The 16,172-nt window shown below is 39.9% G+C and overlaps 1 protein-coding gene across 6 annotated transcripts in view; it reads left to right on the top strand.

The window, feature by feature from the left end:
- GAB1 (GRB2 associated binding protein 1) overlaps positions 1-13,908 on the top strand; it is a 100,056-nt gene extending 86,148 nt beyond the window's left edge. For 3 of the 6 annotated variants that reach the window (XM_050330628.1, XM_050330625.1, XM_050330631.1), the window contains exons 7-11: positions 4,750-4,839; positions 6,945-7,038; positions 7,388-7,511; positions 10,508-10,630; positions 12,006-13,908. In XM_050330628.1, coding sequence (XP_050186585.1) covers positions 4,750-4,839; positions 6,945-7,038; positions 7,388-7,511; positions 10,508-10,630; positions 12,006-12,164 — 590 coding nt within the window. In that variant the 3' untranslated portion in view covers positions 12,165-13,908. Of the gene's footprint in view, positions 1-4,749; positions 4,840-6,944; positions 7,039-7,387; positions 7,512-9,806; positions 9,883-10,507; positions 10,631-12,005 lie in introns of all 6 variants that reach the window. The other 3 variants (XM_050330626.1, XM_050330630.1, XM_050330627.1) reach the window with 3 other exon arrangements.
- The last annotated feature ends 2,264 nt before the right edge of the window (positions 13,909-16,172 follow it).

Below are 16,172 nucleotides of genomic sequence, written 5' to 3'. Positions count from 1 at the left end.
TAAAACATAGACATGTAGAGTTACTCACAAATTAGAGCAGTCAAATAGTATTTTGATGATTAATAGCTTTGGTATTCTCTGAATAGTTTCATGGCATTTGGCAAATATTTTAGGAATGCCAGTGAACCTTAGCTGTCACCTCCAGTTTGATTTCTTCATAATCATATTTTTTTTCCAATTCATTCTTAATTTCTGGAGCATTCAAAGTACCAGTTCTCTGAGAAAAGTTATTTTGAGAAGGTAAAGATGTCTAAGAAAACTGGAAAGCCTCTCTTTAGGTGACTGCTTTTTATATTTCACAATATTGAAGAATAAGTTTGGTTTTGCTATCCTAAAGAAACTGTAGTTATCACCATTCACATCACATCACTGACCAGAACAAAGCACGTGACTGATGGTGGATATTACTATGGAAATCTGTTTGAATGTTGTATAACTAAATACATGTTTCTAATTAGAAGTACCTTGGCAGGAAATAGTCTTATAAAAACAGAGATAAAAAAGCAAATTCAGGATATTTGTAGAGCTCTGTGCTGAAGACCATGTACTTGGGAATCAGAGTTCACTGGGGTGAGGAAGAGGAAGAGAAGGAAAGCGGGAGTTTATTCTGCAGAATTGAAAACCAAATAATAAATCCTGTGGGAGTCAGACAGTGAGTTTCAGCCTTGTTTTCCAAGGAAAAATCCACAGTGATTCTGAGTACGGGGATTATTTGACCTCAGTGCAGATTTCAGTTTCTTCTAATTACAAAGAAAAGGGGGAAAGATGTGTACTTTTTAATGGAAACAAGAAACTGCTGTTAGTTATTTCTCTCTGAAAGTACTTTTGTGGATGCAGGACACTAATGTGGCTGGTTTTTCCTTTTGCTCTCCCCCTGGTATTCCAAGTACAGCACTGCTCTAACATTCCTACGTCTGATCTCCTTGTCTCATGAGAATTACTCCCATTGGCCAGGAAACAGCATTAACAGATCATGCATTTTTTAAATTTTATGTCACTTTAGTGTATTTACCTTCAAACTTTAAGCCCTAAATAGCTGGTGTTTAAATCAAGATTTGGCCTGTTTTGTGAGGATGTTTGCAATTTCCTGATGTAAAATCCCTTGCCAGCAAGCCATGGAGTGAGCAGCCAGTTGGGAAAGAAGTGTCCTTAACAGAAGTCATATTCAGTACTGCTGCTTCAAGGCAATAGCCTGAAAACAAATGAGGCTCTTCAGTGTTACGTCCACAAAAATGTTGGGACCCACCTACACCGATGCAGGAATTTTGTTGCAGTGGGACACGTCTTTTCCCCTCAACACTGTATATATTCCAAGTGTTTCATGGAAAACAACAAGATAATGCATTAGCTGATGCAAAACCCAAAAGGTTTTTCAGTTGCAACCGTTATTTGAAACAAAATCAAACATGTAAAATGGACTCTTCTCCTGATGACTTCTCAGACAAAGACAGCATTGACATGCACTGAAATGCCAGGAGCAGAATTCATGCGTCTGAGTGCGCTCCAATGCTGGAGCCACCATCGCCTGCTCTGCCTGGCAGTTTGTACAAGAAGCCATTTGTTAGAAAAATAGACTTCATTAGTGATTTTTCAGCTCAGAGTGCCCTTGCACAGTGTTCGTCTGATAGAACGTGCAGAAGCTGAGCTTCTCTCTCCTCTGGCTGTAGCATTTTGCATTTCACAGGTGGTGACTTGACTGAACAGTGAAAACATCTAATTTTCACTTCTTGTTTGGTTGGTTTCACTTGACATAATTTATTTAGGGTTGTTTTTTTTTTCCCCTTGTAGGTTTGCATCCAGTGGTGTCGCAACATAATTTATTTCCTTTTCGGTTAAAAAAAATAAAATTACATAAATAAAAGCGTTTTGTTTTGTTTTTACCCTGGATTTATCTTTCCCAGAATAGGTGTGTAAGTTAAAAGTGTTGTTTTTTGTGGGTGCCTGAACATGAGGTGAAGTAAATCTGGGCCTGTGGGAACCACAGGAAATGCGTTCCTCAGTATTGCTGGCGTTGGAATGCTGTACAGAGCCAGGCTTTCCATAGAGCCCTACCGTCCTTCCACCTTCACTGTGCTGATTTGAAGAACAGCCCTGTGACACTTACCTTTAGTGATTATTTGGGGATAGATGAGGGAGATCAGTGTGCTGGATGAGGCACTTTCTCCTCCGCATTATATTCAGCTTGTTGCTTCTCAGAGGTACTCGGAGGTGCTCTTGGGGAAAATTCTGTCTTTTGAAGGCAGTAGAGGATATTATTAAAGGCTTTCAGTGCCCTAGCTTGTGTCACTTGATCTCCTTAAATGGGCAAAAATGGGGTATAGGAATGCTGCACTTAGACAAATACATAATCTCAGTTTTGTGATTTTGATCTCCCCCCCACTTTCTCTCCCCTTTTGCTTTGCCTCATATCAGGTCTTTCCTGTTACACAGTATAAGCTCCTCAATAGAGATTAGGCCTTTTGGGTTTTTGTTTTTAGGGAGGAAAAAGAAAACACTCTGCCCCAAAATTTTAATTCTCTGTGACATACTAAGCTCGAGGAATTGCATTATCCTGGCTGGTTGGTAGCAGCAAGCTGTTTTGCCATGACGTTTATTGAGGTTGAACAGTCTTCTAGCAGCAAGAGATGAAAGCTCAGTGAGTTTTGTATGTTTTTGTCTGTTGTGGAAGAGAAGTTTTATAGTGACCTGTACTTAATTATATAGCTCTTCTGAAAATCTTGCAGTGGTTTGTAAGTGCCAAATTAAGTGTGAAGCGGGCAGTTACATAATATCCATGTTTTACAAATAGGGCTAATCATAGTTCAGGAAGATTGGCTGCACGAGACCACGTAGCATCATTAACAGAAGTAGAAATAATGACTCATAGCCATTAATTCCTTGAGCTTATCTCTGTATTACGAGTTTCAGGCACTTCAGTCTGTTTGGTTATGAGAGCAGAGGTTATAAAGTACACACTGCTTAAATAATTTCATTAACTCTCTTACCTCTGCTGGTTTTCTCACTGTACTTACGATCTGTGCTCATATGTCAATTGATTGGCATTTTAAGTTGGGTTGTATTGGGCCAGATTTCTTTTAAATCAGATTTTAAAACTGTGGAACACAAAATTAATGTGATCAGATAATGATATTCACCATCAAATTGCTCTTAAAAGAGGTGTTTTAATTTGAACTCCTACATTTGTTCAATCGATTTTAAGATCCTGCTCTTTTTACAGAGGCCAGTTTTTTTATCAGAGAGTTGTAGGCAAGGTACTTAAGAGTATTGGTTCAGCTCAGAATTAAGTACACCAACATGTTGGGTCGTGCTTTTGACTCGGCTCCAGTCAACTGTACAGGAATACTTTGTGTTCCACTTTGCAATCCATGTCTTTGGTCAGCATTGCCCAACTGCTCACCCTTTCCATTGGCACATCAAGCCATTTAAGGGAGCATCTGATTTTGAAATTGGGAAAGAACTGTCTGTGTCAAAATAATTCCATGTTCTTTTCTTTTTAAGGAAGTTGCTATGCAGCACTCCTAGTAAATAAATAAATTTTATCTTACCTGCAGGGTCTCTCAGAAGCACTGTGTAGAAGTTAGGATACAGTATAAAACCTTTGTGTTTATACAACCTTTCTTGTTGTTACTTGATTATTCCCAATACTTCAGTGATAACACTAATAGAGCACTTCATATGCAAAACCCTTGGGGTAGAGATTTGCAAACTTCTTGTGTTTGTTGCCAAGTTTATTTTTTTACAAAGCATTCTCACTGATTGCTGGGAGTACCAGCCCACATCTGAGTCCGTACCAGTCCTTTTCCATTTTGTGCTTTAGGGCAATTTTCTAACATAATCAGACCTAAACTTTTCATTTGGTTTATTGTAAAGATTTACCTTTCAAACGGCTTCTTGGTGGACCACTTGAAGGCACTCATCTTTTTTAACAGTAACACCTTCTCAGATTTTAATGGAAGCTTAGGGCTATTACACATTGTTGATCGTGTTTGTTTAAAATGTGACCTGAAACACCTGCAGGGTTTGGCTAAAAAACATCCTTGGGAGGGGAGTTCCACTGCTGTCTGTAGGGAGCTTATTGGTATTTTCATGACAGGGGTCATTTGTGGTAGAGGTTGGGGTGTGCTGTGGGGGCAGGGGACAGTATGCAGGCTGGAACCTTGGAAAGAAAATCCCACTGTGTCTGCAGGGCCAGAGAGGTGTTCTTTGGTACAGACAGATGGAGATCTCTAGGGAACAAGTTTAACAAATGCATTGCTGAAAAAGATTCTTGGGGCATCTTAAGTGGGAGATGCCCAGTGCATAGGAGGCCTCCCAAGAGTATCATGATTTCCAAAGCAATATTGTGACGAAGGAGGATTTAATTTCCCTGAGGGTACCTCAGCTTGCATCTGAAACATGACTGTTCCCCTTTCATGCTCGATACTCCTCAAATACAGATTACTTTTTTTATGAAACCATTTAATAGTACTGATTATTTGCAGTATTTGTTGATGCACTTTTTAGCCTTTTTGTACACCTTTTACGCTTGCCTCCAACATATTACTTGCATGCGGTGTTTTCTTTGTTTCTGGTTTGCTGCTTAAGCCCTTAGTGTGAGCCCCTGCTAGACTGTAAAACTCTCCTTGAGCAGCTTGCTTATGCTTGTGGCATTAACCTTTCTGCAGGGGGTTGTGCTGTTTGTTTACAAAATTCCAATTTTCCACTTAAAAATAGAATATTATTAAGAAGAGTCTTCTTTTTACCAATTAGGTCAAAGTCCTAAAATTTTAAGACCTAAACCACATGGTTTAGAGCGAACTGATTCACAAACCATAGGTGACTTTACTACAAGAAGAAAGGGTATGTACTTTAGCACTGTATGTATATGGAGCTTTATAAAAATAAGTGAAGCAAAAATTTAAAAAAACTGTTATTCTAGAATAACTCTTGTATAGTCTTTTTACTTCTGTTATAGTCTAAGATCATGGATGCATTTTCCATGCCAAGCAACAGATTTCCTTGATAAGTGCATGGAAACATTGCCTTGATATTGACATGGGTGTTCTGATCTCTTAAGTTGTAGCTTTTCATATTTTGGATTTACTTTTGTCTGTTTGTGTAGAAGCAAGTATATATAACTTGTAACTTATATATAGTAACTTGTAACTTACTTGAAATAACTTTTATTAGGCAATAACCTGTCCCCTGCTTTTGGCTAAACACTGAAATGAAGCAAAACATTGATCCTCTGACCCTATGCTAGTAGAGAGATCTGTTTATGCATCTTAATGAGGTTTGCAATTAATGTGATGAGCTCATCACACTAATTGTTGAAGGTGCCTTATACAGTCACAAGAAGTAGAGGAGATTATGAATAATGTTAAAAATTTTACAGCAAAATCATTGATCCTTACCTTTGGTTGTTAAAGCCCATTGCAAGTGGATGAAATCTTTCTGCTGTTCTCATGGGCTTTGGACAAAGTCCTGGCTCTGTTTCTGTTGGAGCAGTACCTTGCCCATTGTTTGTACCTGCCAGGTAGTCTCAGGCCTTTACAGAGGACTCGAGCCAAGCTCAAGATCAAGCAGAAAGATCAGTTTGTGTCACTCGTGCTTTAGTATCATCTTGCCTATGTCACATTCAGTTCTGCCACTCTTATCTCATTTGATACCTTATATCTCTGGATGGATGAGTTGTAGTTCCTTTTCAGAGTCTGCGGTGGCAGCTTTTTATAAGCAAGTGAGTGAAAGTGGCAGAATTCTGGTGTAGGCTTGATATGCTTGGAGTGTGTAATTTTCACTTAACAGGGAATAGGAGAAAAGTGTTGGGATACCAAAGACTGATAGTCATCCAGAAAATTTGAATTTGGAGTTCTTAAGTGCAGTATATGATAGCTGACCTTTTAATAAACTCAGTCTGAGGAGTGAGTGTATACACGAAAGTATAATGAGTACAGTTCTGCTTTTCCCATGTGATACAAACACACTGATCTGGCAACTGGTTTCTCTCAGTTCCTCATGTGGTCACTTAGGGCAGCTCTTATCCCACATGAACTAGTGCTAGATGCCTGACATTTGATCTTAGTGAATCTGCTAACAGTGAATCAGCAAACTCATGGAGTGGGGGGCAAGGAGAGGAAAGGGTGATATTATAATGACATTGCATTTCATTTTCTAGAAACAGTTTTGGGGAGGATGAAGTTGAGATTCAAACTGCGACAGCAGTTTGCCTCTGTGATTTTTGTTTCTTTTTTTCAATTTTTTTTTCTAATGTTTAGAAGGGGTGAGATATACAAGCTAGAGGGAGGGATAATGGGTTTCTCACTAGTAGTCTATTCATGGTTCTGTTCTGAAAATGGAATTTGTAAAATGGCACTTTTTTTGAGAACGATATTAGCTGTTATGCATGGCAGAGGCACACCACCACTCTGCTCATTTCTTGATAAGCAGTGCAGTGAGCCAAACTCCTCTTGGTGTTGGCTCATCTCTCACTTTTTCAGACTTAGTCTTAGCTGCAGGTTCTGCCCACAATTTGAGCTGTGAAACCTCATCAGTAAGGGCAGCGAGGGCACAGTTTGCGTAATTATAACTGACCGTGAGCCAAGAAAAGAGTTGGCTGCGTTTGTCAGTTCAACAAGTCATTGTGGCAGGGTAAAGAACCTGATGCTGCCACTTTATGAATCTCTTTTCAAAACAGAATTCCTATGTGCAAGTATATGCTGGAAAATTCTTGAATTGTGGTGGATTTTTAAAAATTTACATTTTAATTGTTTTTTCATTGTTGTTGCTTTTCGTTACCTGGAAAGATTAAAACTATAAGTTAATACAACATGCATTTCTGAGAACTGAACAGTGTCTCCTTTTCCTAAATAGTGTTTACAATTTAAAGTTTACTATGTAAAAGTTTACTATATAAAAGTTTTTTTCTGGAATGTTCTGTGCTTTAAGATTGTCTGTTCCTTACTTAGCAAAACCAGCTCCACTAGAAATAAAACCTCTGCCTGAATGGGAAGAATTACAAGCCCCTGTTCGATCTCCTATCACCAGAAGCTTTGCACGAGAGTAAGTTTCTCAGATTTTCCTCATTAGGATTAATTGGTTTTGTTGGCTAGAAAGTTAAGGAATGTGTGTGCATCTGTATGATATTTTTAGCCTGTGTAATACAAATTGCAGTTTCCTTTGGAAGTGTGTTATATGTGTGTGTGTGTGTGTCTATATATTGAAACAAAGTGTGTCCATGTGAATTTTTATTTTGTAATATTGAATATAAGGGACTGTGTATAACCAAAAAATGTGGCACTCTAGTAAACTTGAATGAAAATTTCCTCTCTAATATGCTTATTTTTGTTGTTTACCAGGAGGTTTAAGATATTCGAGATGTATTGTTTGTAAAATAATTCCTGGTAATTAGCTCCTCCAGGTTTCCCGTGTCTCCCAGACCGGATTCAGTTCATAGCACAACTTCCAGCAGTGACTCGCACGACAGTGAAGAGAATTATGTATCCATGAATCCAAATCAGTCCACTGAAGACCCAGTATGTAAAATCTACATCTTAACTACTCTCTTCCTGTGCAGTCCTTACTTTTAAATCATGCAAACGCAGATCCTTCACTCAACCTCACTCCCTTGATACTTCTAGATCAAAATAATAATAAAAAGAATTCCATAGAAAACCTGTAATTTTGGTAAGATTTCACTGAAGAAGAGCATAATCACATATAAAGAGAGTGGTTGATACACACATCTATTATACAAAGCAGTTCAAGGCATGACTTTTTTTCTACCTCTTCCCTAGAAACTGTCTCCTCTTTGTAATGGCTTGCCCTTGGGCTATGCACCAGTTCAGTATTATGACATCAAGGGAAAGAAACTGTCTTAGGACCTCTGAGACATGCTTAAAAAACCTGTATTAAAAAGACATCTTCCAAGAAATGTGGAAGGAACAGGGGGGAAAAAAGGATTGATATTTGTTGTTTGCATTCTATGGGAACTGAGCCGTGTGTACTTTTATTAGGCTTCTTTCAAGGAACAGGATAGAAGGAGTCTTTGTCTATTGAGTATCTGTATTTTTTCCCCTTTGGGGGAGAACTTTCTCAGATAATAAAGTTTCACATACAGTGCAGTAAGTGAAGACCTAGTTGGGAGAAGTTAGTGATGCACACTGTGGTTTTAATTTGGGGGGAAAGGAGAGAGAGAAAAAGAAGGCAAAATAGCAGTAGTTTAAAGGAAGAGAATAGCAGTAGACCTAGGCCTAAACTGAAATGTAGTCTAGAATACCCATAAAACACTGGAGGAAAACCTGAATCTTGAGCTCAGCTTTTTGTTCAATATAAAATTATAGAATAGTTTGGATTGGAAGGGACCTGAAAAATCATCCAGTTCCAGCCTCCCATGCCATGGGCAGGGACTGGGTTGTTCAAAGCCCCATCCAGCCTGGTTCAGTGCCTTCACTGTGTTTTCCAGCTTGGACTCTTGCTAGGTAATACAGCAGCATTTTTCACTTTTAAAGCACTTACGAAAGACCTTCTTTGAGGAGGGCCTGTCTAGCACCGTTTTTTTGTCCTCTTTGTCCGTCTGCCTCCTTATATGTCATGTGCTGGCCCATTTCCCTACGCCCTGGACCCCTCCTCTCGCAGTGCTGTTTGCTTCCCAGTCCCCTGCTGCTCAGGATACCCTCCCGGTCTCCTCCAGCCTCCCTCCCCTGGGCTCGCCACTGCTGCCCGTGGATGCTGCGCCTTAGGTGTCCCCCCCTGAGCGAGCCCCTCCCGCTGCCTCCCCCGGGGCAGCTCGGGCGGCTCAGGAGCCTGCGGAGCATCCCGGGCTGTGCTTTGTGCCGTGTCTGACCTGCGGGCAGCGCGGGTGTGCTTCCCGGGAGAAACGTGCCCCAGCAGTGGGGAGCTGGTGATGTTAGAGCCGGGCCCCTCTCTTGCAAGGGCCCTTGGTAAGTAACTGGTGACGTTCCCCTTTCGCAGGCTCAGGGAGCATCCCATTTTACACAGAGGATTAGTGTCACCCGCGGTTCTCCCTGCACAGAATCACAGTTCAAACTGGGGATTTCTGTGGATCCTTAAGGCTGATTCAGGGATCTAACGTCAATGCCAGGATGGTGTAATTAATGCCATGGCTCAGGTGCCTGTCATTAATATCTTCTGTTTGCTTGCACTGTTCCTTCTTTAAGGTTGTTCTGCAGATTTCCTTTCAGTTTCGTTAGTATATATTTAAAGTTTGTTTTCTAATGCACATGTTCTGCCTGCCTAGTTTGTTCGAAATAACAGATTCTTTTTTTGTTTTTAATTTATGCTGGAAACATTAATACAGAATCTGACTTTTGTATGTTAAATATGCAGAAATTCGTTGAGAGAATTTGGGCAACAAAAATGAACTTTGTATCAATTGTTTGTGTTTGTTGTCCTTTGTTACCACTTAATACTACATGAGTTGAATGACAAAAATTTAAATTCAATTTAAAAAGCCCAGCCCACTGAGCTTTAACCATAAAATATTTTATTTCCTAGAGAACCAGAATGTTTCCAGATACCTCACAGCATTTGTTTTAAAATCTGCCTATCAAACAGATTTTTTGAGAATTTTTATTCGTTCCAACTCTGTCTGAGCAAGGAGTCCATACTTCTTCATCTTTCTCTGTCATCAGCTTCCAAGCATCTTGTTTGGACATGTCATACTTCTGTTTTATTTAATAAAATCAGCAATATTCTGCTTTTTCTTTCAAGTTGCTGTCAGCCTTACCCTTCTGTCTTTCCTTCTGCCTTCCTCTTCATTTTTTGCTGACTGCTGCCCTCTGTCTTCCTGTTTTTTCTTTATCTTTTAGAGAAGAGTCCTTCTATTGTACTGTTCCTATAACACCTGTTAAGAGGGAGGGATCAGGCTGGGAGAGGACAGAGGAGGTGAGGTTGTAAAAGTCTGAGATAATTGAAATGTAGGTATATACAATGCAAATTCAGTTCAGGCAGCCCTACACATATTTTCCAAAGTTTTAATATTTTGATCTTATCAATTGAATAATACTTTTTGATTTTCAGCTTAATCATGATGCCTTTTGAATAAAATGTAAAAGTTTCACTTGAAGTTTTGCCACTACTGTAAAGCTGAAATTATTGTAGGTATTAAATGGCAATTTAAGGAATAAAAAAGTTGGCAATTAAATAATGCTAAATTTGAGATATAACAACTACAGTTAAAAAGAACGAAGCACACTCCATTCTTATCTCATGATATGAAGGGGGCATTAGGTGGAAGGCACAGATGGGTTTGGTGGCAACCTTAAATTTGGGGGGTTGGTTTTTTGGGTTTTTCCCTTCCATTGGCTATTGACTCTGTCCCAGTTTTGACATAGCATATATCCCCTTGTTTTACAAGGTCAGTGAAATTTGCATGATTTAACTCATTACAGGAGCTCTTAGTCATTTTTTTAACCTTTAAGCTTTTGGCAGTTTTGTAATAAGCATATTTGATAATGTGGACCACTAGCACATCCATTTGTAGCTGAGGTTATTTATTTTATAATTTCAGAATTTGTTTGGAAGCAATAGTCTTGATGGAGGAAGCAGCCCTATGGTAAAACCTAAAGGAGACAAACAAGTAGAGTATTTAGATCTGGACCTAGATTCTGGGAAATCTACCCCACCTCGTAAGGTAAGTGGGTCTTCACCTCTTGCAGTCCTGCCATCAAGAGTTTGAAATTGCTTCACAAGTAGTTGCTGAGAAAGAGGAAGCCTCCAGCAAGATCACAGAATCATAAAATCATAGAATCAGCAGGGTTGGAAAGGACCGCTGAGATCATCAAGTCCAACCCTTGATCCAACACCACCATGGTTACCAGACCATGGCACTCAGTGCCACATCGAGTCTCATCTTAAAAATGTCCAGGGACAGAGAATCCACCAGCAGCCCATTCCAATGCTTGATTACCCTCTCTGTAAAGAGTTTCTTCCTAACATCTAACCTAAACCTCCCCTGGCAGAGCTTGAGACCATGCCCTCTTGTCTTACTGATAGCTGCTTGGGAAAAGAGACCGACCCCCACCTGGCTACAACCTCCTTTCAGGGAGTTGTAGAGAGTGCTGAGGTCTCCCCTAAGCCTCCTCTTCTCCAGGCTAAACAACCCCAGCTCCCTCAGCCTCTCCTCATAGGGCTTGTGTTCGAATCCCTTCACCAGCCTGGTTGCTCTTCTCTGGACCTGCTCCAGCACCTCAATATCCTTCCTGAACTGAGGGGCCCAGAACTGAACACAATACTCAAGGTGTGGCCTCACCAGCACTGAGTACAGGAGAAGAATCACTTCCCTGGTCCTGCTGGCCACACTGTTCCTGATCCAGGCCAGGATGCCATCGGCCTTCTTGGCCACCTGGGCACACTGCTGGCTCATGTTCAGCTTCCTGTCGATCCAAACTCCCAGGTCCCTTTCTGCCTGGCTGCTCTCCAGCCACTCTGTCCCCAGCTTGTAGCGCTGCAGGGGTTGTTGTGGCCAAAGTGCAGGACCCGGCACTTGGCCTTGTTGAACCTCATCCCATTGGAATCAGCCCAACTCTCCAGCCTGTCCAGGTCCCTCTGCAGAGGGTTCCTCCTGCCTTCCAGCTGATCAACACTCTCCCCCAGCTTGGTGTCATCTGCAAATTTGCTAATGATGGACTCAATCCCCTCATCTAAATCATCAGTAAAGATGTTAAACAGGACTGGGCCCAGCACTGATCCCTGGGGGACACCACTGGTGACCGGCCGCCAGCTGGATGCAGCCCCGTTCACCAGCACTCTTTGGGCCCGGCCCTCCAACCAGTTCTTAACCCAGCACAAAGTGCCCCTGTCCAAGCCGTGGGCTGCCAGCTTTTCCAGGAGAATGCTGTGGGAGACAGTGTCAAACGCTTAACTACTTTCTCAAATGGTCAATCCAAAAGACAGTGTCGGACCTTTCAGGGAAACCTGTGCTTGTTCTATATCTGTGTGGGACATCGACTTACTTTTTGCTGTTAATTTATTTTAACATGTTTTTCACTCTTCCTTGCCTTCCCCAGAAGAAGAGCAGTGGCTCGGGCAGCAGTGTGGCGGATGAGAGAGTTGATTACGTGGTGGTTGACCAGCAGAAAACGTTAGCACTGAAGAGCACACGAGAGGCCTGGACTGATGGGAGACAGTCTACAGAGTCTGAAACACCTACGAAAAGTGTGAAGTGAAAATACTGCTCTGTCTTCAAAGAACAGGAAGAAGTGAATTCTGAAGAATTACAGAACCACAATGGCAGTGTTGTTCGACTGTACAGCACCTGATTCACTGGTGTGTGAGCAGGTTCTTGACCGAATAGGATGGAAGCCAAGGGACACTTTGAATATATCAAAGGAACTTTTAAGATCATAAATCGGCTCTGTGGTGTCTGGAAAAATCGCAGCCTGTAAATAACATGTAAAATAATATCACTTAGCTTTCAGAAAACCTTTTGTTCTGTAGTTAACACATTTGTAGTATTACCATGTTTATGCACTTTTTCAGTTACAATGTTGGTTCAGGTATTCCCAGTTAGTGTACCTTAATGCCTAATTCATCTGGAGAATTCTTTTTTCCTTACACTACTATTCCTTACAACTTTAGGTTAATTAAGCTACATGTAGATATGGAAATTAATATTTGAACTTCATTTTAACAACTCAAAATTGATTTTGCAGAAATACTTTCACAATTGAATAATCTACTTGAAATGCCAAGAGATGACCGTTAGTTACATACTTGTTTATATTTAATACACACAAGATTATTTGGAAGTCTACAGGTTACCTTCCTAACAAAAATTGCTGTGAGTTAATAATAATGAACTGTACTGGGTTTAGACCTACAATCCTGGCTTATATGTTAGTTGTTAGTGGTGGAACTTCTATTGTATTTTATTAATGACAGTGTTCTGTGTTCAATGGGTGAAGATTCTGCAGGGTGGGATCTTACACTTTCAAAGACTGAATAATTAAATATCAAGTAAGCCTGCAAACCACTGATGGCATGCAGTAATGTTGTGATCTCACACTTATTAACAGGAAATAACCTTTATATTATTTACAGAAGGTAGAGTATATAAATCAGGTACGTACCAAGCACTGTTGTGCTAATACACTGATCAGGTTTAGACAATGAGCTTTAGTTTTGTACTATTTAGAAGTTCTAATGTCAGTTTTCGGTTTGAGATTAATGGGACAGTTTGACATTCACTTTTTGTAGTACTAGCAAAATACTGTGATTTTGAATTAGACATTAATTCAAATGGAAATACTATGTTTTGACACCATAGTGCCCTTCTTATGAGCTCTATTTTACTTTAATCTCCTGCTTGGCCTTATATTTAAATCCCTATGCAACTGATATTTTATATCTCTGTTTTTAAAAATTAGATAATATACCTAAATGATCCCCTTGTAAACCACTTGTTGCTCTTTCCTGGTACAGGATTTTAAGCTCTGTATACTGTGATCCTTTATTTTACTATGCCAGTTCCAAATAATAATCTGCCTTGGTTTTAGAAACATTTTTTTGTTATTTGGAAGAAGATAGAGATTTTTTAAATACATGAATGAGTTAGGTCTAGATAGAAAACTTACTAACACTCTCATTTTACACAAACACCCTCAAGTAAGTAGTTGGTATCATTTTCCCACCCAGTTGTTTTATTTTGTCCAGATCATTTAAAAGTTGAACATAGAGCTGCATTGTTTTCTGGCATGTTGGCCTTAGTACTGTGCCTAATCTACCACCCATTGTTTCTCTCCCCTCACAGCCACAATCTACAGTATGTAAATTATCTTATTCTTAACAAAGGTTCTTTTTAAATTAGTAATATTTTGATGCTTTGAATGTTCATTTTAAAAAAGAAACTAAACACAATGCATTTTGAGGTGAATTTTAAATAAATCAAGTTGTTCAGTTTTGATGTGTAAACTCTGTCCTGTGAAACAGTAAACCGGGGTCAGTGTGTCTGTGAGGGTGCCTGGATACCAACCACCCTTGGTCAAAATTGTAGACTGCCTCCTAGTACCTCTCAAAAAACAAATGTACTGCTAAAACAATTCTCAAAAAGAATCTCTAATTTAAAACCCTGCACCAAGAAGGTAAATGATGTGATTCCCACTCCCCTGGGAGCCCGAAGCACTGATGTGAGTCAGGGAAAACTTGATGGCTCCATCAAAATTATCTCAGATCTGTAAAGATTCTGGAGCTGTAGCTCAGCTCTGCTTTGATGGTCTTGCTATCCCGTAACAAACTCTCCTTCACTGATGCCACAGCTGAAGCAGCCACAGGCATGGTGAGTACTTGGTAACCAATGTAATGATATTTTGCTTGAGGACATTGGCTTGAAGCATTTTACCAGTGCAGTGACAGCTGTGCATCTTGACCAGTGAGATGCCCATAATTCTTCACAAATGTGGTTGAAGTATCACTTTGGTTTATCCTACACAACTGTTTTGGTTTTTGCCACTTGGGAGAAGAACCCATGCTGAGGACTCCTACACTCATGCCTGCACCTGAGGAGCGAGATGATCTTGGAATATTTCCAACTTGTGTTTCTTTGGTCTCTCAATAGAATTTGAGGAAAAAGGTTTGGAATCGTTTACCTAATCCTAACCTGTCTGTCCTTGAAACACTGACCAACTACACAACTGTGTTTTACTTTAAAACTCTTTAGGTTTTTATGATACTGATATTTAAATATCAATGTTATGTTTTCAGATGTGAGCATCTCTGATAGTGAGGTATAAAAGCCTGAAAGAATCAGTTTCCTAGGCTGGTCTCTCTTGCTGAGCTAGTGATAGAAGGTGGGTTTGCTTTAAGTTTGCTGATATCAGTCCTTGGTTTACAGATTACACCTACTCTTTTTTCATTTAATATTTGGCAGCATTCACAACGTTGATGTTATTATGATTGAGAATCCACTCTTAATTTCTAGGCTTTTTCCCTTTCTTCTGCTGAGGAAAGCAGGAGTTTTCACACTGTACAGACAGTATCATGCTTTTTGAATAACAATCCAAAATTTCCCTTTAATCAGATTTCTTAGCAGTTGTCTCCCCTTATTCCAGTAATACATTTTCCATACTTACATGTCTTCCAGAGTTCAGAATCAGAGGCGTGATACTAACTTTTGATGATATGTCTCATTTTCACCTATAAAGCTAGAGGGGCTTCATGCTGCAGATCTGTCTGAGCTCTTTGATGGTCTAAGGATATGAATATTAAATTGAAAATGTGAATCCTAAAACTGTAGGCGTTAGAAAGTGAGCTGGACTGATATTAGCCTTGTGCCACTTTCTGTTACTAGCTTTGTGAGGACACTCTAGTTGGAGGGATGCCGGTGGAAACTCCAGTAGATACTGGTGCAGAAGTAGTTTGTGAGTGTTGTTTGTCAAGTGTTCTATTTCCAGACAGGTAAGTTCTTTCTTGTTTCACTAAAACAACCTGTTACTGGTTGTAGATATAGTTTTCATTGTTGTATAACCTTCATAAACCAGGTTCATTATAAACTGCAGATACATGTATGTAACAGGTCTTGCTCACAGAAATCAATGGAAAAACTTAGTGCCTTGTGCACTCAGATTGACTCTAGAGGTGATTTGGTGTCGCTCCATGGTATGATCTGAACATTGTGTTATCTGGTAAGTACCAACAGCCACACTTTTACACACTGTGACATAATCACTATTACCTCATGAAGTGCAGTGCAAACACAGCTGCTCTGTTCTGCTAAACATTTGTAATGTGGCCATGAAAAAGATACAAATATGATTATTAGTCTTTTTTTGCTTTTCTGAGACTTGTATTTATGTTAAAAAATTATTAACAATCCACTCATGTATGACAGTTGTGACATAGTGTTGATCAGATGTAGATGAACCAAATACCAAGCAGGGAGGTTTTTGGCTTTTTGCCCTAACTGAACAAGCAGTTTGAGGTTCAGTTCACAACCTGACAAGGCATAAAGTGGGACAAAAAGAAAAGGTGCTTGAGATGGTTATGAATAATGTCTTTGACATGGTAAGTTTCCCATTATATGTTTATGGTTTGGCATCCTTGGTGTTAAGTTTCAGTACCAGGAGTGAAAGGATAGTAGGTATTGGGTGCATGACCAGGTGAAAGGCTTGTGCCATCTCGTCGTTGGATAAACAGAGCTAGACTGTTCTGATGCCAGTGGTTTTCTTTCTAGATGGTCT

This window comes from Myiozetetes cayanensis, unplaced genomic scaffold (genome assembly GCF_022539395.1).
Source record: "Myiozetetes cayanensis isolate MyiCay16 unplaced genomic scaffold, myiCay2020 scf42, whole genome shotgun sequence".
Taxonomy (NCBI): domain Eukaryota; kingdom Metazoa; phylum Chordata; class Aves; order Passeriformes; family Tyrannidae; genus Myiozetetes; species Myiozetetes cayanensis.
Note: the sequence above shows the minus strand (reverse complement) of the source record. Positions and strands in the feature narration are given on the sequence as shown.